Below are 22284 nucleotides of genomic sequence, written 5' to 3' on the forward strand. Positions count from 1 at the left end.
CATCATAATGAAGACTGTCCTACTTTTTTATATGGATTGGCTGCTGTCTAGAATCACTTAAAACGATACTACAAAGGAAAAGGAATGCGCGTGACTACTTGATGCCACCTAGTAAAATAGCTATTAAAGTTATACTGTATACATTATTGTATGGACCCTCAGTAGTTTTCCTACCTGTTGCTATAGAAGTTGAATAGCCCTGCTGTCAGTCAGCACTGATAACGGATATCTCGATTGTGCCCCTGTTTTCTGTAAACAGGTCCTTAGAGAACTGTACAACCGAAGGTTTGAACATACGTCATGCATACATAGGTTGCATCCTCATGAGTTTTGGGTAAACCTAATGGAAAAATAATGAAAAAAGATCAATTTCATTAGTCAATGCTAAAATAAATACAGGTTGACCTTTTTTGATCAAGTATCGCTTTTTATTAGGGGCCACAATTAATGGCATTTGGGCAAGGTAATTACCCAGCTAAGGGTGGAAGAAGGCAAAGTCACACAGGTAGGGGACGAGGAGTAGGTGTCAGGCAGGCACCCACTATAATGAGGGGCACAGAGATCACGTGGGCATTTCTTTGTGCACAGAGACACCTGACACAGCAGCTGAGGCCAGCCGTGGCTGGGAATTTGAATCGGTAGGCTCTCAATTTAAAATATTTTTAAAAGCATGGCATTAACATTGAAACTGTAGAACCATTCAATAATTATTTAAGTGCATAACTTTAAATGATAAAAGTGTTAAAAATGTGGTTAAAAAGTGTGTTTGGTGAAGGAACTTTAGAACCTTGGTCAAGAATGAAAAGTTTGGTTAAGTTTTTTGAGAAACAGGTTTTTAGTTTTTTGATGTATTATCAAAACAATTCCTCTCGTCTCTGACAGAAGAGAGGAAAGCGCTCCAGTTCAGCAAGTTTTAAATGAAGGCACTATTAAAGAAGCCAGTTGTTGTTTTTCCCACACTTGATGTGCCTTTAACTGATTAATAAATGGTAGTTTATGTGTAGTTATAAGTAACATACCTCCTCCTTTTAAGACATTTGCCCTTTTTAACATGAATTCTGCGCTAACCTGCTTTTCATTTATACTCCATCCCTCTTTCTAGAGCTGGGCGATAGAACGATAACGATATGTATCGCGATATAACTTTTACTCGATAGAGAAATTAAGCTATCGCGATAGACCTCGCCGCTCTTGTCCTCAAAAAAAAAAAAAAAAAAAAAAGGTCAGCCAATCCAAATTAAGTAGCGCAGAGCCGAACCAATCACAGCCGCAGCGTCACGTCGCGTGACTTGTTACGTACAGCACAAGTGCCAAGCCGCACGTGTGTTTGTTTGGGAAGCAGCCAGCGGGTAATGGAGCCAGCGCGTAATGGAGGAAATGAGTGTGCCGACTAGAAAAATCAACCGAGCGTGACCGAAGAGAAAACAGATGATGGTTCCAATGCCGGAGAGATTGTCGAACGGAAGAGCCAAAGAAGGTCCGTAGTGTGAAGGTATTTCGGCTATTTCAAGTCTGACAAAAAACAGAGTAGCGTGCACTGTAAATTGTGCCGAAAGCAAGTCTGGAAATACAATAAACTGGTGCATGCGTCACACTGTGCACCACGTTATTGTTTCAGTGAAATGAATTTCTACAATACTGTTACTGTTAATTCTACTCTCTGCAGTGTTTAAATGCTTACATATACACACAGTTACTGTCCCTCCACACATACGACTCGGTTCTGCTTCTATGCCCCAGCTTTGTTTACGTTTTCCCACCGAGGCTTCTAGACTTCTGATTGGCCAATATTTCTGCACGGTTAGGAATCTAGCGCCACCTGCTGCTTTGGCATGTTCATAGCAGCGTTTTCCTTCATTTCTGCCTTTATGTGTGGACGGGATTATTTTTTTAAAACGAAAACGGAAAATCTCCGTTTTCAAAAATACCCGTGTACGTGTGGACGTAGCCTCAGTCTCTGACTGGAAGCGCTAATTCGTCATTCGGCTTTTGTCAGACTAAAGTAACTGTTAAAACTGTTTGAAAAGCTCAGCTATACAACAAGGAGAGATTGAGAATTTCCTTTTAGTTCTCAGTTTATTTGATATTGACAAAAGTTAGTCAGTTTTGTCTGTTCTTCTGTAAAACAAACTAAGATTTATTTTTAGAATTAATATTTTGTTTCTAAGTGGAATTGACAATTTAGTCTGTTTCGTTTGTTCTATTTTGAAACTTAAACGCTTTAGTGGCTGCCTTTTGTGTAGTTTGCAATATTTGCCTTTATTTATCTGAAAAAGTCTCATGTTCCTTAAGTACATCTACCCTGTTGAACTTATTATGGGAAATAAATATTTAAATAAAAACAAGCTGCTGATTATTTCACATTTTACTTGTGAGCAACGGCACATTTAAATCTTACAAATATAGTTATTTGGCTTATATCGTGATAGATATCGTTATCGCCTGAAATGAAAAAAACATATCGTGATATGAAAAAATCTCATATCGCCCAGCTCTACCTCTTTCATTATGGCCTACATATGGAGCTCAGTGCTACCCAGTTCAATAGAAACATCCTTTGATTTTTTTTTTTAATCAAAATCTTTATTTTTTTAGAGTACTTTTTGGATTCAGTTGATTTTGGATCTTGTGGTCAAATGAAACCCATTTTACAGGCTCTATCTGACAGTAGGAATGCAGCACAGGGAGATCATTTCACCAATTTCAAATCATGGTACTATAAATATTACAGTGATAGAGTATGTTCTCAAACTATCCTGTTTTTCAGACTCCTACCCAATCAAATGTTTTGCCATATGTGAGTAAAGTGTGTTACTATTTTGGAAGTGTGATCTTTGTTTGACCCACTTTTTGTACAATTGCTGCACCGTGAAGCTGATTTTCCTGTATTAGCCCTAAGCCTTTAGACACAGCCCACTTAAGTAAGAAAGTTATTATTCGCTGTTTAGCCTGTAGCTATTCACCACAAACTACACAGAGTTAACTCTAGTCTAGTAAAAACCTGTTAAACAAGATAGGCTACCTGTTTTGTTTTGTTTTTTAAGCACAAACTCCTCTGTAGGTGTTTACACTTCTCTCAAAGTCATAGTTTAGAATTCAACAGCACAGGAACACATGGATAACTTGATTTAGACTTTTTTGTAGCTCGGGATGAGAAAGGTAAGACACTTCTCTGGGTGAAATAGACACATTTATTTATTTATTTTACCTTGTTCTAGATCTATCACTACATCTTGATGGGTCTTCTTTACGACTGATGAACAATAATGCAACTAGTTTGCTTGTATTCTAATGTAATGGATTTCCCTACAGGCTCTGTGGTTTTATTTATCTTTCTTCTTTCTAAATGGTGCCTCATTGACAGGTGCTAAAACATATGCTTCAACACAATGATTTCTTCTGTTTTTATTTCACTTATATTTGTAGGTTATGAAGCTGATCTTGGTGCAGCTGTAGTTCCAAGTGCCCTTCAATCATTCTGAGGGTGGTACTCAGAAACTAGGACTTCTGAGATTTATCTTCACCTACAGTGCCTTCAGGGCTTCTACCTACAAAACATAACAGGTAAGCTCTACTAAAGGAAGATTTTCATCTGAATAAGAAATCGATTTAAACATCTTAAAATGTAATTCGAATTAAATAGTCATTCACAGCAGGTGAAAAGAGAACTGTTACTCTGCAGGATGGTGGAACAATAATGGAATAATAATTATATTCTGTCTCCATTTCAGTTATTATGCATATATAATTAGTGGAGCTTTGATTTTTTTTTCTTTTTTGTATAACGTTGATGCTTTTTGAATATTCTTTTTCTGCAACCTCTGAATATAAGACCTCACTGAAGAGATCTGATATCTGCAAAGGTTTCCTTGATCTCTTTAGTGCCATGTGTTTCTAGAACTAGTGTGTGTGAGTGTGTGTGTGTGTGTGTGTGTGTGTGTGGGGGGGGGGGCAGTATTGGGGTCACAGAAAATGCTATTAAGAGGATACACAACTTTCTGTTAGAGTCTGACATAATTTCTAGAGACAGACAGTCTTTGAGTTTACTGTGCACAAGTCCAAAAGACAAGAACTTGTATGAGTTGGGAGTTTGAAAACCACGGTGCCTGGTTTTTTTTGGTGCCATCAGAACTTCAGCTCAAGCTGGAAGAAATTTATACTGTTATGCTATAGGAACCTCCTGATTCGAACCCTCCAGCTGCTAAAGTCTCATATTACTCTTAGCACGTGGTTCTAAAACCATGAGCCGGGCCCCATAAGTGGGGTGCAGAGCTACATCAATTGGGACACAAATAACCAGGTGAAAGATTTTGTGGGTGTTATTCTAATGATATTTTTAACACTAATAATTTTTTTTAAGTGTGTTAATGGAGCACTTTTTTTTTTGTTATTTTTTAAAATTTGACACAACATTTTTGGGAAACTCTACCTGAAGCAGAAAACTCAAGCCTCTGTGGGCAAGAACTTCCAACCAGAGCAGAATAAACCTGCATGTATGATTCTAAAATAATGAAACATATCACATTTTAAGATGTGTACTTAATTAATCTGTTTCTCACCTCTCCTTCAAACTGTATTTGGCTTTCCTCGGGTTTGGATCCAGTAGCGGCCAAACCAGGCTGCTTTTATAATCAAGATCCCGAAGTAATGTGCCAACTGCAGTACAAAGGAGGGGCACATTTGGGAAAGTGTTGGGTGATGTGTTGATTTTAAACAGTCTGAGATTATGTTCATTAATATGCTTTTTGTTAAACACTGTTTACCTATTTACAGTTTTCTTTTGGATAACAGATGAAACACAGTTATGAAATATTTCCTGGAGTGAACTTGAGGATACATAGAGACGAGTTTAGCTTCTTGTAAGGGTCAGACAATGGTGTCAAACAGTGGCTGTACTTCAGGGGCCGCCCTGAAATGAAGTTGTTTTTGTCTTTTGTTATATTTAGTTGGCAATTTGTCATATTTAACTTCATAAGTTATTTTCTTTTTTCTCTAGTTTGGGTTGTTTTTCTTAGCCTGGGTTTATCTGCAGGTTTCGACAAACTGACCTGCAGGCTGCACTAGTCCACTTCTGTAAAGGAAAAGGAGAAATAAATAGAAACTTAGAATGCTGAAGAGTTAAAAGACCTTTTATTTTTGCCGTCATTTCTAAGCAAGGTATTAATAGAGGAAAAAAATGTCAATACTCAAAATCAAGTGCTGTCTAGATTGCAAATTGGAAATGCAAACTCTTGAATGCGATTGCCTTTTTTGCATTTTCATCTCAAATAAGGTTAGTCCAGTCACCAGTGATTGCCATTGTCCTGTTCACAGTATAAAAAAATTTAGTCCAATTCATAAACCAGAAATATTATCCCACAGATCAGGTTGCCATAGATACTGCATAGTGGAGAAAAGAAACTGTTGAAATGAGTTAATTGAGCACAAAAGGGGGTTAAGTGTCTCCCCTGTACTCCAAAACATTTGTCTTTAGAATCAGGTGAATTAAAGTTGACACATTCTTCCATTAGATCCCTGAAGACCCCATACCTCTTCTCAGAAGTTCATCCTGGTAGTAAAGGAAATAAAGCACGTCATTTTATTTATTCAATTAGCTCTCCCTTCAGAATGAACAAAATGTGTCTCTAGTGAGCACTAAACTGGTCTAATAGGTGTACTGTCATGGTTGGATAATTTGCATAAAGGCCTTTGGATATTTTTAATATTCTATACTTCAGAGTTTGAATTATCTCACTGGTTTAGACCCCTGTTTAGGCTAATTGTAACCAGCTAAACTTAAAGCAGAGTGCTTGAGTGTGTTCAAGACACGGTGACTTAACATTAATGTTGGATCTTTGAATTTTGATTTTATAGCTCCAGTTTGCTCTCAGGTTAGAGAGAGGCTTGCATGCTGAGTTAGCATGAAAACTTTGTTATTGCCTCACAACAACAATAGCTGGCTGATAATAAGTGGGTTTATTTTGAATAGTACAAAGCCAGGCTAGGTGTGTCTGCCTGATTTGACCTTAAAAGGTGCTCTAGGACTCGACTCAGCTGTTACTCTGTGAAAGGTTTCACAAACAAGGTCATGTTATGCAATGTGGAGGTTACATGCAAATATTTATGGTGATTTGCCAGTCAGGAAGCGGGAGACTGTAATTCGGTATATATGAATGTGCTGAATTGTTAGATGGATGTCATAAATACTGGATTTGCCATACTTAAAAAATATAATTGCAATATAATTGCAAGTGTTTCATGGGAAAGTGCACAAGTTTGCTCAGTGTGGATGTCATGTAAAGTCTTGCACTCAGTGGGTGGAGCTGCAAAATATTTGTTCTCATTGTGTTTTGGTGGGCAGTAGTTTCATTGATAGCAGTATGAAGGAAATGTAGGTGCGGAACAGGTTTTGGAGAACATTACACACACAGTAACCTCAATGAAATGCAGTATTAGACCAGATGCACATATGAAGTCTTGCAAAGAGAAGGTTTGCATGAAAGATCTGCGGTAACACAGTGTGAACACCACACTACAAAGTGCTGGACTCCAGTCCCCTGTCGCTCAAACCCTGAAACTCGGCACATTCACAAACATGCGCTCAAGCACTCTCTAAGGACAACTTGTTAACCGCACATAGGGGGAAATACTTTTCTTGCACTACACTGGCCCAATTCATTCCCATTTAATCCGCTCTGTGTGCTCTCTCTCTCTAGTTTGGGCCTGGCTTTTTATACATTTCTAAGTCAGACTGAGTTAGCAATGCTGGCTACAAAAGACTTAGGGTAAACAGGTGGTTAGGACTGCTCTCTGACAGCAAACAGTTTCGAATAACTGCCTTTATGTCAGTAGTAACCGATAGTTATAGACTGCTGTTGTGCCATTTGTTTAAATGCAGCAAAGGTTTAAAGTTGTTGTGATGCTCATATGGTTCAACTGGTTTTGGGTGGTCCTTTGAAGCTGTTGGTTTTTAGTAAACCAAGCGGGGAACAGCTGTGAACACCAAACACAGCTTCACCTACTGTTAACTTTAAAAAAAAAAAGTCAAACATGGATTTTGTTCATTAGTTGTTCATAACATTATTAATCTCATATGCTTCTTTACCATATAAACTTGTGTGCTCTGTAGGTTTTATCCAGCAATGCAGTGTTAAATGACAGGTTTACAGATGAGGTCAGACAGAAGTCTACATGGGCTAAGATGTTCAGACACAACATCGTGTTTTGTAGTGAGAGTAGGGAACAGGTGGAAGAGAGTGTTGAGAGGTGGAGGTATGCAATGGAGAGAAGAGGAATGAAGGTCAGTAGAAGCAAAACAGCTGTGTGTGACTGAGAGAGAAGGGTGTAACAGGAAAACTGCAAGGAGTGGGGGTAGTGAGGGTAGATACCTTTAAATACCTGGGTTCAACCATTCAAAACAATAGACAGTTCAGAAGGGAGCACAGGCAGGGTAGAGTGGCTGGAGACGAATATCAAGACTTTTTACAGAAGTGACTAGAATGGACAGGGTAAACATGAGTATGTCAGAGGGACAGCTCAGTTTGGAGACAAAGTTAGAGAAGCAAGGCTGAAATGGTTTGGACATGTGTCGAGCAGAGGTAGCGGATATATCAGTCACAGGATGCTGAAAATGGAGCCTGATTAAAGAAGAGGATCTCAAAGAGGATTGGTGGATACTTGACTCCCACAATAAAAAGTTTGGAAACTTGAAATACGAGTGTTAGGTCCCCTTTGACTCAGCTGCTACATCCATCCATCCGTTTTCTTAAGCCAGTGTAATTTAGGGTTACCCGCTACATGACAAAACTTGATGGAACATCTGTGTCAATACAATATAATTCATATTAGAATTCATCATATTGTAGTTATCATAGAAACATCAGTAACTTGGTTACTCACTAGCAAACGAATCATCTGAACAGCTTTAAAAAAAAAAGTAAGGTTATTGGAGAGTCAGCTGCATGTGCGGTGCCCTATCTGTCTGTAGTCACCACTCAACATCAGCTCTTTACTGCAGTGTGAGAAATGCTCATTAAGAATGTATGGGATGCATCAGGCAACAGTGGCAGTGTTGAGGAGCAATGACTTTGGCTTCCGTCCAGCCGGTGCAGCTGCCTTGTTAGCCTGAGCCAAAACCCATCTGTGGTCAGTATGGAATCACTTTAGAGTTGCATTGTTTAGACTTTAGGATAGCTCTGTTCAAATATTGTCTTTACATTGCACACTGGAATCCTGCTTTCACGTCCTCTTTTTCAGAGCTACGTGAAAGACAGTTCTGCCCTGTGTTAGACTGTCCGGTACCCCTGGCACAGGACAGGCAGTTACAGCTAATACTTTGGTAAACTTGGAGTTTGCCCCGTGGTTTTACAGCTTTGCTCGTTTCTTGAAGTACCGTCTTCTTATACACATATTATCTCTTTCTGCAGAACTTACGATTAATATTTAAAGTCACAATCCTTTATTCTGCAGATACAGCAGAACCGAATGGCTTACTTATTTATTAAACCTTCATCGACAGCGTATATATCTCTGGTCACAAATACGAGGCAATCTTATGTAACTGACTGTCAAACACTGAGCAGGGACGCGTTAGTATTTTATTGGGATAATTTACCATCATGTATTCTGCTGCAATCACAATGGACAGGGGGCTTTATAGTGTAAAACTTGCAACAGTTGCTGAGATATAATAACAGTTATGTTAACGAATGAATATTGATTTATTGTAACACACAGTTATTATAACTTTCTGAAGATAGCGCTTTTCAAGGCACCCAAAGCACTTTACAATGCCACTATTCATTCACTCTCACACACTGGTGAAGGCAGCTACAGTTGTAGCCCTGGGGCAGACTGACAGAAGTGAGGCTGCCATATTGCACCTACTGGCCAACACCAGTAGGCGGGAGGGTAAAGTGTCTTGCCCAAGAACACAACAACCAGGACAGAGAGCCCGGGGATCGAACTGGCGACCTTCCGGTTACAGATCCGCTTCCCAACCCCCTGAGCCACTGTCGCCCCAAGATGAGGTAAATTGTGATTTAACCCTTCAGTAAGATCCTAAATGCATGTCTTTGCCAACTTATGAGGTAGTTGTTTGGCACCTCGCTGCACGTTTCCATTGGCTGTGATGATTCAAAGCTTTTAAAAATGAACACGCCATATGATACATTTGGTGAGGTCTAAAAGGTCTTCGTGTAAAGGATAGCTTTGCCGATTATGGTAAGGACTGCAAAAAATAAAGGAGCTTTTGAACAAACATGTAAAACTTTTCAAAAAATCCAATTTGCTTGAGAATCATGGATTGCTTTGAATCCAGGCTGATCCAAGAGATCACCGCAACTCTTGTTTGAAAATTGGGCATATCGTTCAGAAGTTAGGCGCAAATCCAACTTCAGCCCATTAGTGGTGCTAGAGTGCCCAAGGCCCAGACATGAAACTTTGTAAAAACAATCAAGGGACTGACCCCAGTCAGCTCCAGCTGCTGCCATATTCTTCCATGGCAGAAGAAAAACAGAAGAAACATTTTGGGGGTACCTAAGCGCTTTTATTGTTTGGTTGCTAAATAACATGTGTGGCTGTCAAAGCTATGGGTGGATCTATGGGTGGAGATGGCAACTGTAAAGATATGAAGTTTATCAGTCAAGGAGTGTCTAGAGCGCAGTTTGGAGAGGAAGCTATCACAGTTTCTCCACACCAGTAAAACAACAGTTACAGGTAAAAGAGGATGTTAAGGATAAACCATCACTACGAAAGCTAAAATGGACATCCTTCTGTGTCTTGGATCTCAACACAGATGCTTAACTTTAAACGAGTTTCTAAACTTACAGCTGAGTTTGTTTACTGCTGTCTGCATTGTTGTTGAGATGCATTAATCTGTGCTGCTGTTTGCCCTTGTGTTTTATCGCTGACCCTGGCACAGCCTGCATTCAGCTGCTGACTCAGTTTGTCATTATTCCTTATTGTGAGAAAGTTTTCATTTGGTTTATTTAAACTTAACTCTATCTAGCTGTTACCTTTTCACCTAAAATCACTTTTGCCTTTTTTTGCCTCCATGGATGAATTTTTTTGTCTTGTATTTTCAAATAAGGGTGATTTTATATATATATATATATGTTTGCTAATACAAGTCAGCGTATTTGAAAACATGTTCCAACAAGGGCCCGAAGTAATTCAAGGTCACATGTTGCCCGTTGGGAGTCAAACTGCAGTGAAGCTGGCTCACAAAAGAGCAAGTCATTTCTGAATCTGTTAACAACAGAGGCATGGGTTCATTTGAAATAAGCCAAAGTCTTACAGCTTAAGTCTTAACTTGTTTAGTTACACATAGACCACATAGACACACACACAATACGTGTGTGTGTCTATGTGTCTATTGTGCTACACGTATTGTGCTACGTGTAGCACAATACGTTAAAAATCATTTCATTATTAAACCACTCACTAATCCATTATTATCCTCTTTCACCTCTTCTGGTATCGGCCAGTGAGGACATCACTACTAGTATAAGTTCATTTTATTTTAATGCTGCATTTCTGTTTTACATTTCTACTTAATTACCAGGTTATCATGTGCATCCCTTTGAATTCAAACAGGGAAGAAAAGTCAGTTCTGTTTAAGCTACAAGCCAAAAACGATAGTTTGACAAATGTTTTTTTTAACAAATAACTCTCTCACTGAGCTAACGTAGCCAATCCCTCCACATGTTTGTACTCTCTGCTCATATTACCTTTATATTAAATCATTTTTTGCTTTTTAAAGAACTTATTTTAACAGTGCATGCAACAACAAACAAATCCTCCCCAACAAAAAAGCCAAATTGCATTATCTTTCTTCATGTCAATATACGGGCCGCAAGTAGGGGTGATGTGGTCCACAAGTGGCCCCCAGGCCAAGTTTGAGACCCCTGCTTTAGAATGTGTAGTTTAAAATTGTTGAAATGTTGCTTTGTAGCTGTAGGTTTACTTTGCTGCTGGTTTAAGACAACTACTTCTCTTTTAGCTTCCCAACCCAACGAACCATTTTTTATTACATAACAAAGACAAGAAATCATCTACCAGGTACACACAGGACACAGTGTTAGTTCTAACAGGGACTTAGAAGATGCTGCAGTCAATAATCAACACTTACACATTACACATTGGTAGAGACAATATCTCAGCAGTGTTAGCATTATATCCAGTCCAATAGCTGAATAGGGTGCAAAAGAGATGTTACCAGGTCTAGTAGTACTGAGGTCACCCCACTTCACAGCTCAATGAAATGAAAAAGTAATAGAGTATTACTCTTGAATATATCTGTCTGTGTGGGTTCTCTCTGTGTACTCCCGTTTCCTCCCACAGTCCAAAGACATGCAGTTAGTGGGGTTATGTTAAATGGTAATTCTAAATGTGAAATTGCCCATAAGTGTGAATGTGAGTGTGAATGGTTGTCTGTCTCTCTATGGTAGCCCTGTGACAGACTGGAGACCTGTCCTGGGTGTACCACGCCTCTCGCCCTATGGTACCTGGGATGGGCTCCATCCCTCCCATGATGCTGAATTGGATAAGCAGAAGGAAATGGATGGATGTTTTATGTCAGTATCATATATAATATCAGACTTTACTTTTATTGATTCGAAATGATTTAACGTTTTGGCTTGTGGGTTTCTGTAAAGTTAAATCAAAAAGCAGAAAGTCACAGTTTTATTTCGAACATTGTTGTTCTATTGTTTTATTTTTTCATGTCTGTTTGTCTTTACTTGAAAAAACTCTGAAAGGCTTCTTGGTCTTATGCTGAATATAACTTCTGATATGATATCCTTTTTCTGCAGCTTTGAGGTGATTTATTTTATCTTTCTTCTCCAAGTGAAACCAGGGCCATAATGAACCTGTTCAGGAAGGATGCCATGACCTCGAAGAAGGACAAAGAGAAAGAGATCCAGTATGAGGACCCTCCAGATGGGGGCTGGGGCTGGATGGTCGTGCTACATTGCTTCCTGGTATGCGTACCTCTGTTCTCTATAATCTCCTTTTTTTCCCCACTGAACCATTTATTTATATATAATTAACTGGAAAGTTTCTCTCAGAGAAAATATATCTGTCATTATCTGTATATTCTCATTCGTGTCTGTGCAGGTAAATGTCCTCGTTATGGGCACCCTAAAGAGCTTTGGGATCTTCTTTGTGGCGTTCCAAGATGAGTTTGGTGGCTCAGCAGAAAGTATCAGCTGGATCGGTTCCATCATGTCAAGTCTGCGTCTGTCTGGAGGTTCAAACTAAAAAAAAAAATCTTTTCCTTCTATTGCATCACATCTTTATCGTCATTTTCCACAGTTTTATTTTCTTGTGACTTACTGTCTCTCCTTCACAAAATGTATTTAATAGCCTTTTGTGGTCTGTATGTCTGCATTTAGCTTTTTGTCGTTGTGTTTCGTCTCCTCTCACTTCTGTAGCGCCCCTCGCCTCTGTGGCATGTGCCAAGGTGGGAGCCAGAGTGACCTCGATCACCGGTGCAGTGCTGGTTAGCGGAGGCTTCCTGTTGAGTATATTCGCCAACAGCGTGGTATTCCTCTACATCAGCATGGGCGTGATAGTTGGTGAGTTTAACTAATTGCTAAACAGTAAAGTACCTTAATGTTGCTGTTTCCACACGAACTCTAGTAACAAGACGACTTCTGTGTCGTGTTATTAATTCGTAAAACCAACCTGTGTGTCCCCGTGACTGACGCAATGTCAGATAATTACATTGTTTGCTCCTCTCAGGAATGGGGTTTGCACTACTGTATCAGGCCTTCTCAGTGGTCACAGCACTGTACTTCAGAAAAAGGTTAGCAACAGCATATGCTATTGGACGCTCTGGTATGGGTTTGACCTTTGCTCTCGCTCCCTTCACTCAGCTGCTTCTGGACCGGTATGCTTGGCAAGGTAAGAAGGAGAAATTTTGTGCCTAAGTGTAGAAATACAGGCCATGGAGTGATCTAAAAGTGATGTTTTAGATCCTAAACTCTCACTGTCATGTTTAGGAGCCATGTTGATTCTCAGTGGTCTCATGCTGAATCTGGTGGCCTCTGGCATGCTGCTGCGACCCATCAATGTAAAGCCACCTGTTTCAAACCCTACCTCCTCTGCCATCCAAAAGAGTCCTGCTGTTTCTCTCAAGAGCTCCTCAGAGAAGGAGTACTCCAAGAACTGTTTGAATGGGTCCACTCACGTTTCCAATGGCGTCTCCAAATCAGACTGTCTTCAATCCCCTCCTCCCTCTCATAGGGACACCGTGAACGTGGGGGGGCAATGTACTCAGGGACTCCAGGACCAGTCAGTGAACCCTGAACTGACCAGACTGGTCCTGAATGGAGTAAATGGCCATGAGCCCCATCATGACCTGGGTCAGTGTAAACCCACAACTCCAGATTGCTCAGCGGAGCTCAATGGCAGTATGAATGGGTCCACGATTGTTGGATTTTCCTCACATGCAAGCTCGCCAAGTGAGGTGACTGTCACAAAAGCCAAAGTACTGGATTTCTCTTTGCTGAAGGACCCTTTCTTTTGCATATACACTTGGTCTTTGGTCTTCAGTCAGCTTGCCTACTTTATTCCCTATTTCCACCTGTCTGCCCGAGCCAGAACCCTGGACATTGATGCCATGGATGCTTCCTTTATCATCTCTGTCGCAGGTAAGGTTTATGTTGGCTAATAGATTCTCTGTGTTACTCCAAGCGTTTAATGAGCAGTGTGATATGTTGGAAAATAGAACTCTCTTGTTTTTTTTTCATCTGTGCTGTAAATAATTAGCTAGAGCAATACAGCTTATGGCCTTCATGTGGTCTGCAGTCATGGTGAGAAGTTTGGGCAGTGGGACAAATTTTGTTTTTATACGCTTTTCTGCTTCCTTTGTTTTTGCTTCCTTACATGTTTCTGTGATGTAGTGATGAACAATTACAAAGATTTGATAAGTTTCAAAAACATTTATTTGAAAATACATTTTTAAAAATATTTTAGCAATAGTATATAATATAAAATTAATATTAAATTAAATTATTATGAAAACACAATTTAAATAAATACAAGCCATCTAAAGTCATCTATAAAGTTTATCAAAAGCTAAAATTATTATAGGGTTTCTGGGGTCCAAGCCTTTTTAACATCACTGTTGAATTAAAGATACTTGCAGATTACAAGATCACATCTGTAATCTACAGCCAGTGGCCCCCCTTTTTAAAGAAGAGTCATCAATATCAAGCTTGTTTCCAACTTAATGATAAATATTCATGTGTAACTTTTTACCAAAAATGACTGTTTCTAATCCACTTAACTCTTGTGCCAATGAGAGAAACATTTGCAAGCGTCAGTTAATTTGCAACACTGTTGCACTGTTGCATGACTTCTAACTCGTTTAAGCTGGATCAATGTGGAAACTTATTGTCTGGTTGTCTTCTGGAAACAACTGGCAGTATTTCAGGGCGTTCCAGAGTGTAGTTACAATATCTAAGCTACGCTGGCCATGTTTCAAAAGCATTTAAAACAAAACAAATAAAATTGCTGATAGTTTTGAGGTGGCTTTTCGGGAAAGGTTTCCCTTCTGTTGTTATCCACATGGATTTTAACGTACATGTGACCAGTGCCAGCTCAGCTGCTCTGTAGTACTCTGACTACAAAAAGAACTAAGAAAGCTTTGGTTTCCAAAAATGTTGCTATTTGCTTACAGGTTGTGCATGTTCATATGCAGAATCTCTGTATGTAGATTAAAGTAGAAGTGAATTTTTGGCTTGATTCTGCATCACTAGAGTGCTCAGACATCCTTAAGTTTATGACAGTAAGAGTTGAAGTAGTTTCACAGATGTGACAAATTTAGAATTAAACAGCTATGTCTTATAAAAAATAACCTTTAGTAGTGACCTTGAAGTATAAAGATGAAGTTCCAGTTTAGTTTAGTTTTTTCAGACTGAGTCTGAGGAGGGATGCAAAAAAGTGTTCAGTCAACCTCTAGCCATTAATTATTTGTGAGCTGCTCAGACTCTGCAGTCTTATGTAATGGATGTTCTTACATAAAAGCTGAACTTTGGTCTACTGGCCAGGGTGGGTGGGTTCAGCAGTGTGCCACTGATGAGGCCACTCCATATGAACAGAGAACAGCATTAACATTATGCACACCATGCATGTAATTCTGTAGATTTATGAATAACTGAAAAGCTCCATGTGTGGTTGTTTTTAACCACTTTGTTTTATAATCTGTCCACTGATAATCAATAACTGTTACCCGATAGAGACTGTATTAATATTAATGAAAGGCATACTTTAGCTATAAATAATGACACATAGGTACATCTATTATTGATTGGTGTAGTAGTGATAAGGGGTTTGAGAGGAAAAGGGGGTATCAATAAATCAAACTTCTATTATATCACAGCTCTTATGTGATAGCACAACAAAAGTGCATTTGTTTGTTTGAATTAAAGCAAAACTTTTTGTGTACAATTTTTTTATTAGTGTCAAAATCATGCATTTTGTGCGTTCAGAAAAAAAGCCCATCTTTTTGGTTTTAAAATTGCCTGTAGCCAATCTGTGTCAGCATTAGTGGGTGGGAGAAAGGATCTCAGAATTAAATCACAGGACATCTAGAAAATGTGATGCTTGCAGCTTGCAGGCAATCACATTAAATGTAAATTTTCCATCCTTAATCAGTGAGCTGCTGTCACTGATAACCTAATTCGAAGTGTGACTATACTATAACAATAATGCAACAGCAGCATGTAGCCCAATAACAGTCACTCAGCTTTAATGAAATATCAGTGTTGTGTTTTTCCTGGATATTTTAAGTAAAAGTATAAATAATAATTGCTGAGCACATAGTTTAACAATAACTAAAGTGATGTAGCTTTGTGACTCATAAGGAGCTGCATAATATTATCACAGAACATTTTCTATCTAAAAGTTTTTTATCTTGGCTCAAACTTTTTCACCATCTGCTTAAAGCCCTGCTCTTCCACCAGGTAACCACATCTGTAATTTCCATCTACTGTTTGCTCTTCGTGTCATATGGAGTGCAGCTAGCAAGTGGTCCAGTGACACTCACTAGTGCTGAGTGATACTGCAAATTTTGGTATTGATCCAGTATCAAGTAAATACAGGGTCAGTATTGCCAATATCGACACCGATTCTGATACTTTTAACCTATAAAGGCAGCTTATGTATGGGCTAGCAGTTCATAACTTCCCTTCAACTCAGTCATGTCACCTAAAAGGTAAACCTGTTTCTCCATCACCTGTTCAGCTCTGATGATTCAGTAAGGACATCTCCTGGTTTCATCTTCATGTTTCCCTCTCCCCAGATAACCAAACTGACATCATGACCAGCAGCTTTTACAGCTGTGGCTCCAGCAAACATCAGCTGATACTAGAAAGTAATATTAAATCAATTCTAACAACAGCTGATCAAGCTTAAACGTGCTGCTGTTGTTTAGCTCAACATCCGCTGGTTTCCTCTTTCTGGCCCAAAGTGGGCGATAAACAAACACGAGAGAAAAGCCGATCAGCTGATCATTGATCAGTTTCACGATTGAATGAGAGAAGAAGAGACAGTTGCAGCGTAAAGACAGAGAAAAACTCCAGCTTTGTGTCTTTTTCCATCCTAGCTGAAGTCCGGGACAAACTGTGTTCCTTTTCACCTCAATACGAAACGTGTAATATTTTCTCTGAATGCGGGACAATTCAGTTTTTTAGGGGACGGTTGGCAACTCTACTAACTAACCTTGTGAATAAAATAAAGTTCACTATCAGTAACATCATAGCACCCACCCAGCTGTAGAAACTCCGTCATGCTAGCTAGTACACAGTACAAGTTATTGTAACTGACGGTAAAAACTCAGCACAACAGAAATAAACTCCACCTAAACTTGGTTTATATCTGACCCAGATAGACTGCAGGTCATAACTTCTTACCTGAAGTTCAGTTCACCTGACACTCGGACCAGCGGCCGCTTCGGATCTCTGCTCCTCCTGCCTCCCCTCTCCCTCATCCACCTGGCCTCTTGTGGCAGCTCCGCCATAGCCACCACCAAACAACTGAGTTATTTTTACACATCTGCCAGCTTCTGGCCAATCCATCACCTTTCATTGTTTATACTGTTATAAAAAAAAAAAAGTCATCGGCCCATAAAAATGAAAAATCACCATCAGCCCACTGGACAAATGTCCGGTATGCCCGATGGCCAGTTACTATAGTAACGTGGCGTTACTATAGTATTGTTCTCCTCATATAACTTTTAAGTCTTGTCGCAATTTATATGGCGATCATTGTGGACGATATGATGTGGCACAGACCGAGGCAGTATTTGTATGGAACAGCAGCATTTGAACTGGAGTCAGACTCATGCAATTACAGAATATATGAAGATTAACTGTCTGTTGTTTCTTAAAGCTGTAAAGCCAGAGTATAATAGTCTGTGGGTTTACTCAGAAGAGCTTCCAGAAAGCAGCAAGACAGGTTCTTTTTTGTCAGCCACGTTTTTTCTGTCACTTTCTCTGCTCATGTGCTGTAATGGTGGAGAAAGCGAGACAAAGTTAAAGAGATGGGGTGCTGCTCACACCACAAAGCCACCATCCCAATGTCCCGCTGTCCCTCTTTCTCTGACCCAGTGCTTGTCATTGAGGCCCATTAACTTGGCTCGGTTAGAGAGGCCACTATCGTCCGGGTCAGTCTTTTCGTCAACCCTCAGTCACCAGCACTGGAACAAACCGGAGTCGCTAAGCAACAGCTAATGGAGTAAAGTTGTTGGCGTGTTGACAAGTGGGGCTCCCAGTTTTTTGTTGTTGTTTTGTTTGTTTGTTTTTTAATTTTGGAGCCCAGTCCTGAAGTAGCTGATACTTTGCAGAGGAGCTCTGAGGCAGAAGTGTGTGCAGAAGAAGAGACGAGACGAGAAGGAAGCAGTTTCATAGAAACTGGGAAAACCAACATGCCCCTCCCCCCCTCATGATCTGTTAATTCTCAGAGGCATTCACAAATGTCTGTACCTGGTAGTACTACTAACAGAACTGGTCAAAACCAGTGTACCACATGAACTTGGCATAAGGTGCTACTTGGTGAAGCCTAATTTAAATAGCAATGTGCTGAGTTTGAACAAGGACAGCTGCAAAGCTGAATCGACCTGCTGAGGCTAAAACACACAAACAAACTCACAACTTGTCAGTATGCAAGCAGGAGACACTGCAGGATATGTCTTGGATCACAAGAGGAGGACACATAAACAGTGAACAGCTGCCTCATGTCAATTTTCTAACCTCCATGGAGAATGCTGTCATATAAAGAAAGCACAGATGTTCGATGATGAAGCATTTTATAGTCTATTCTTTTACTAATTTACTGTTGTTACTTGACATCTGCATGTTAATGTAGATTAATGTAAGATTTATTCAAATTTGCTATGAAGAGCGACACTGTAAAACATAAAGTGGGAATTTAGACTACGTAAGCTCATATTCAGCAGGATTTTTATATCATGCATTGAAGTTGAGAGTTGCCTACAGCCTGCGGAGTTGTGCTGCAGAGGCTGTGCAAAGGATGGATAATTCTGAATCCGTACCGCACCAGTTTGTTTCATTGATTAATTGCTCAGCACTGCCTGCTTGTAGCTATTCCTGTGACGCTCAATACACCACTGCAGTTTCCACATCACCTATCGCATTCCAGTTGACCTCAGCAGAGCGCAGTCCATATCTGCCCAGTCATCATACCCAAGTAGAGCAAACAATCAGTCAGATGAGAAGAAATGCTTAATAGGTAGTTTGCTTATTGTTGCTGGTGTAATGCAGATGTTAACAGGTCGGTGTGTTGCCACCCACTGTGCCAGTTACACAGTATTCTTGTGTCAAGAGAACAGGAGCAACAGGGAAGTTAGGTTGGATAATAGTGACCTATTTTATTTAGTTCAGTTTCCTTCTCCTCACAGGCTTTCTTTACCCTTTCCTTACACATCATTTATCTGCACAGACACCCTTCACATTGAGAAATGTACTCACAGTTCCTCCTGGCGTTGTTTTCGTTAAGCACATAATAACTGCATCAACCTGTAATCCTAATTCTCAACACCAGAGTTAGCCTCGAACCAAGTTCTAAAGTAGTAGTTGATGGATTTAAATTTGAAATGTGAGATCTCAATTTCATGTTAATCCATCTAGTTGTTGTCAAGGTATTTTACTAAAAACACAACAACCTTATTGTGGGAATAGAAGAAAGATCAGGAGATACAGGGCTGTTCAAAACGTCATTTATTTATCTGAAAAAGTGTTGATAATGACCGATCATTAAATGGCTCAAAGTGTCAGTGTAACAGACTCGAGGATCATCTAGTTCTGCCTGGGCCCCTTCCTTTCGAAAGCTGAGCTTGTAGATGATTTAACACTAAAATGTTTCATAGATGTCGAAACAAACACACTTGAGGAATGCAGTCCAACATGAAGCTGCTTCTTATAGCGTTAATACTGAAATTGCAATGAAATGTTGCATCATTTTTATGCAGCTGTTATGCATGTAAGTAACAGCTAGTGGAATATTTTTCATGTCTTTGTGCACTAGCCTGTATATAAAACTGGTGATCATTTGGTTTGTGGACTGTTACAATCCTGGTTTTTGGTCATGATCTTTTTGGTTTTTTTGTGGGATTTTTTGGCATCTTTGTTTTAAACTGAACATAATCATTTTAGAGAAGAATGTAGAGCTAGGAAGTTCCATCAGCTCACAGTCCTGCAAAACTAGCTAGATTAGTGCTTCACCTTGATATAAAATGAATTGAAAGCTTATTTAATTAGCAAGACAGGAAGTAATGCACTTACAAAAAAACCTTAAAGGTTTTATTAGAACATTGGAAAAAAAAACATTAGTTACCTGAGAAGTGGCCACACCCGTATGTATGCAAGATTTGCATACTAGTTAAATGTGTAAATTGGCTGGAATTTTAATAAGGGTGCCTTGAGACTGAGTTGCTTTTAAAACTATCTTCAGCTGGATCTTTGTGAACCAGAGAAACTTCAATTCAATTCAATTTTATTTATATAGCGCCAAATCACAACAACAGTCGCCTCAAGGCGTGGTGAACTTCTGTGTTACCTTTATTTTACAACCACAACATTCTAAAATGTGAATCGTTTTATTCATCGTAACACTCTCTGCTGTAATGAATTCATCAGTATAAATGCACAGATCAAAAATGGCCCTACACACATTTATATCAAAATTTAAAGTCATATAAATATATATCTTTCTCATCCAGTTGTCTGTCCACCTTTGCCTGTTACAGGTATCACAGAGACCATCGCCCAGTTGGCCTCGGGCTGGGTGACAGACAGGAATCTTTTCCACAAGTACCATTTCCACAAAGCCTACCTGATCCTGTGTGGCTTGGTCAACCTGCTTTCCCCACTGGCAACTTCTTACATGCTGCTGATGGTCTACGCAGTCTTTTTCGCCATCTTCTGTGGTGGCTACATGGCTCTGCTGCTGCCTGTTTTGGTAAGTGGGATGCATGCATCTCTTTGGAAACAAACAACCTCAATTATCTGTTCCCCATGGTTTCAACACTTTATAAGTTTTTTTTTGTAAATATATACAGTGTATATAATAAAATGAAATATATAAATACATAATTCAAAATACCATCCCTGGAATAGACGTGTCATTTAATATATGTTTAAGATGAAAAGGTTCAGTTGGTGCATGTGCAAATAATCAATTCTAGTGTCCTTTAGTCAGTGAACAACAGGTCAGTCTGCAAGGCTGTGCAGGTATACCATTTAAACACTAATGTCAGCATGCTGATATGACCACGGTGATAACAGCAATGCTAACAAGTGTATGTTTTTAAGTCTTGAGTATGAACAGAGCAAAATTCTCCAAAATACTCCAAAAACACTTGGAAATGACAGAACCAGAAAACTAAAATGTTAGTCAACCTCGATGAACAAGTCACGAGGTTTAGACAATGTTTCATCCATGCAATAGGATTAAAATTGTTGCTTTGTTACACCATGCAGGAAAAGATTTCTCAGTGTTTTTCTTTTTAAAAGAAAATGCATGAAAACTAATAATGGTGGTTAAATGCTACATATTCAGTGGTATCTTTGGAATGAAACGCAGGGTGCTCTCTTAGTGTTGTTTGACTTTTTACCAAACTTGCCGCTATCACCCTCACTATACTGTTAGTCTGTAGTTCATTCACCTTGCAAAGTCAGCAATATCAGATTTGTCTGGCAGTTTAAGGGCCATGTAAAGGTGAACTGGCTTAGTAATTAGATTATATCCCACATGGAAAGAAAAACTTTGAAGCAGGTGGTATGAGATGTTTCCTAACTGCTATTATGGGTGGATCAACACATTAAGTCAGTGGGTATCCAGTGTCTTGTAGATATATCACCCCTCAAAACAAAAGCATGAGGACACACGTTTGACCTCACTTGCCAATGGTATGGTCTCAAAGGTCAGGATATATCTATGGGCTGAAGGGATGACGTCCGATTCGTCTTTTTTTTTTTAGAAAATCTGACTGGAAGAACCAACAGACAGTGACAAACAGATAAAACCAGCCTGCTGATGGAAATTACTTATTTTCCAGGCAAAGGTTTTCTAAGAAAGGAAGATCATAGCAGTAATCTGTAATTTATTGATTTATGAACTAAGAGTCTCTCCAACATAAAGTGCTTATGTGAAGAATGCTGTCACTATTAAACTGAGTGGTTTATCAGCGCAGCGGCGGGGACTATACAACAACTAAATGCAGCTAAAGCTTTTTTTTTTTTTAAGATCAATAATGTTTGAGGAGCAGAATCATGCTGGGTTATTACAGATATAAAGGCACAATGCGGGTTTATCTTTATACATCTACAGTAGAGTGCAAAAGTCTTCAAACAGCATTTATTTCTGTCTTGAGCAAGTTTTCCATTCTTTCTGAAGGTCTTTCAAAGTTTTTCGTGGACATTGGCTGTTTTTAACTAATTTTCAGTCCATTTTGATCTTTTTTTTATTTCTTTTAGTAACAAAAAAGAAAACAAAATTATCTACAGCAGATAAACAGTAACTGATAGTCATGTCCTTAAGAAATAAGAAAGAAAAACGGGAAAGACCTGACACACAGCCAGAGAGATGCATCTAGCTCTTCTGTTCACTGAGGCCTCATCAGGAATGATCTCTATGGCATGGTGCCTATCAAGAAGCCATTCTTAAGGAAGTGAAAGAGGGAGGAAAGGCTGAAATATGACTAAATACGCAAGAACTGTACTGAAAATCAATGTCATGAGGTCTTATAGAGTGATCAATCCAAATTTGAAATTTCTGGTG

General features: G+C 39.3%; 1 protein-coding gene across 2 annotated transcripts in view; it reads left to right on the forward strand.

The window, feature by feature from the left end:
- slc16a4 (solute carrier family 16 member 4) overlaps window positions 1-22284 on the forward strand; it is a 31945-nt gene that overhangs the window by 3427 nt on the left and 6234 nt on the right. Inside the window, exons 1-8 of one of the 2 annotated variants that reach the window (XM_085393461.1) lie at window positions 3026-3159; window positions 3427-3564; window positions 11828-11960; window positions 12097-12229; window positions 12414-12557; window positions 12724-12885; window positions 12984-13634; window positions 20252-20463. In XM_085393461.1, coding sequence (XP_085249587.1) covers window positions 11844-11960; window positions 12097-12229; window positions 12414-12557; window positions 12724-12885; window positions 12984-13634; window positions 20252-20463 — 1419 coding nt within the window. In that variant the 5' untranslated portion in view covers window positions 3026-3159; window positions 3427-3564; window positions 11828-11843. Of the gene's footprint in view, window positions 1-3025; window positions 3160-3426; window positions 3565-11827; window positions 11961-12096; window positions 12230-12413; window positions 12558-12723; window positions 12886-12983; window positions 13635-20251; window positions 20464-22284 lie in introns of those variants that run through there. The other variant, XM_085393460.1, reaches the window with a different exon arrangement.

Source organism: Rhamphochromis longiceps, linkage group LG20, assembly GCF_057381845.1.
Source record: "Rhamphochromis longiceps isolate RC_006_pf linkage group LG20, R_longiceps_female_GT1.1, whole genome shotgun sequence".
Classification (NCBI taxonomy): Eukaryota; Metazoa; Chordata; class Actinopteri; order Cichliformes; family Cichlidae; genus Rhamphochromis; species Rhamphochromis longiceps.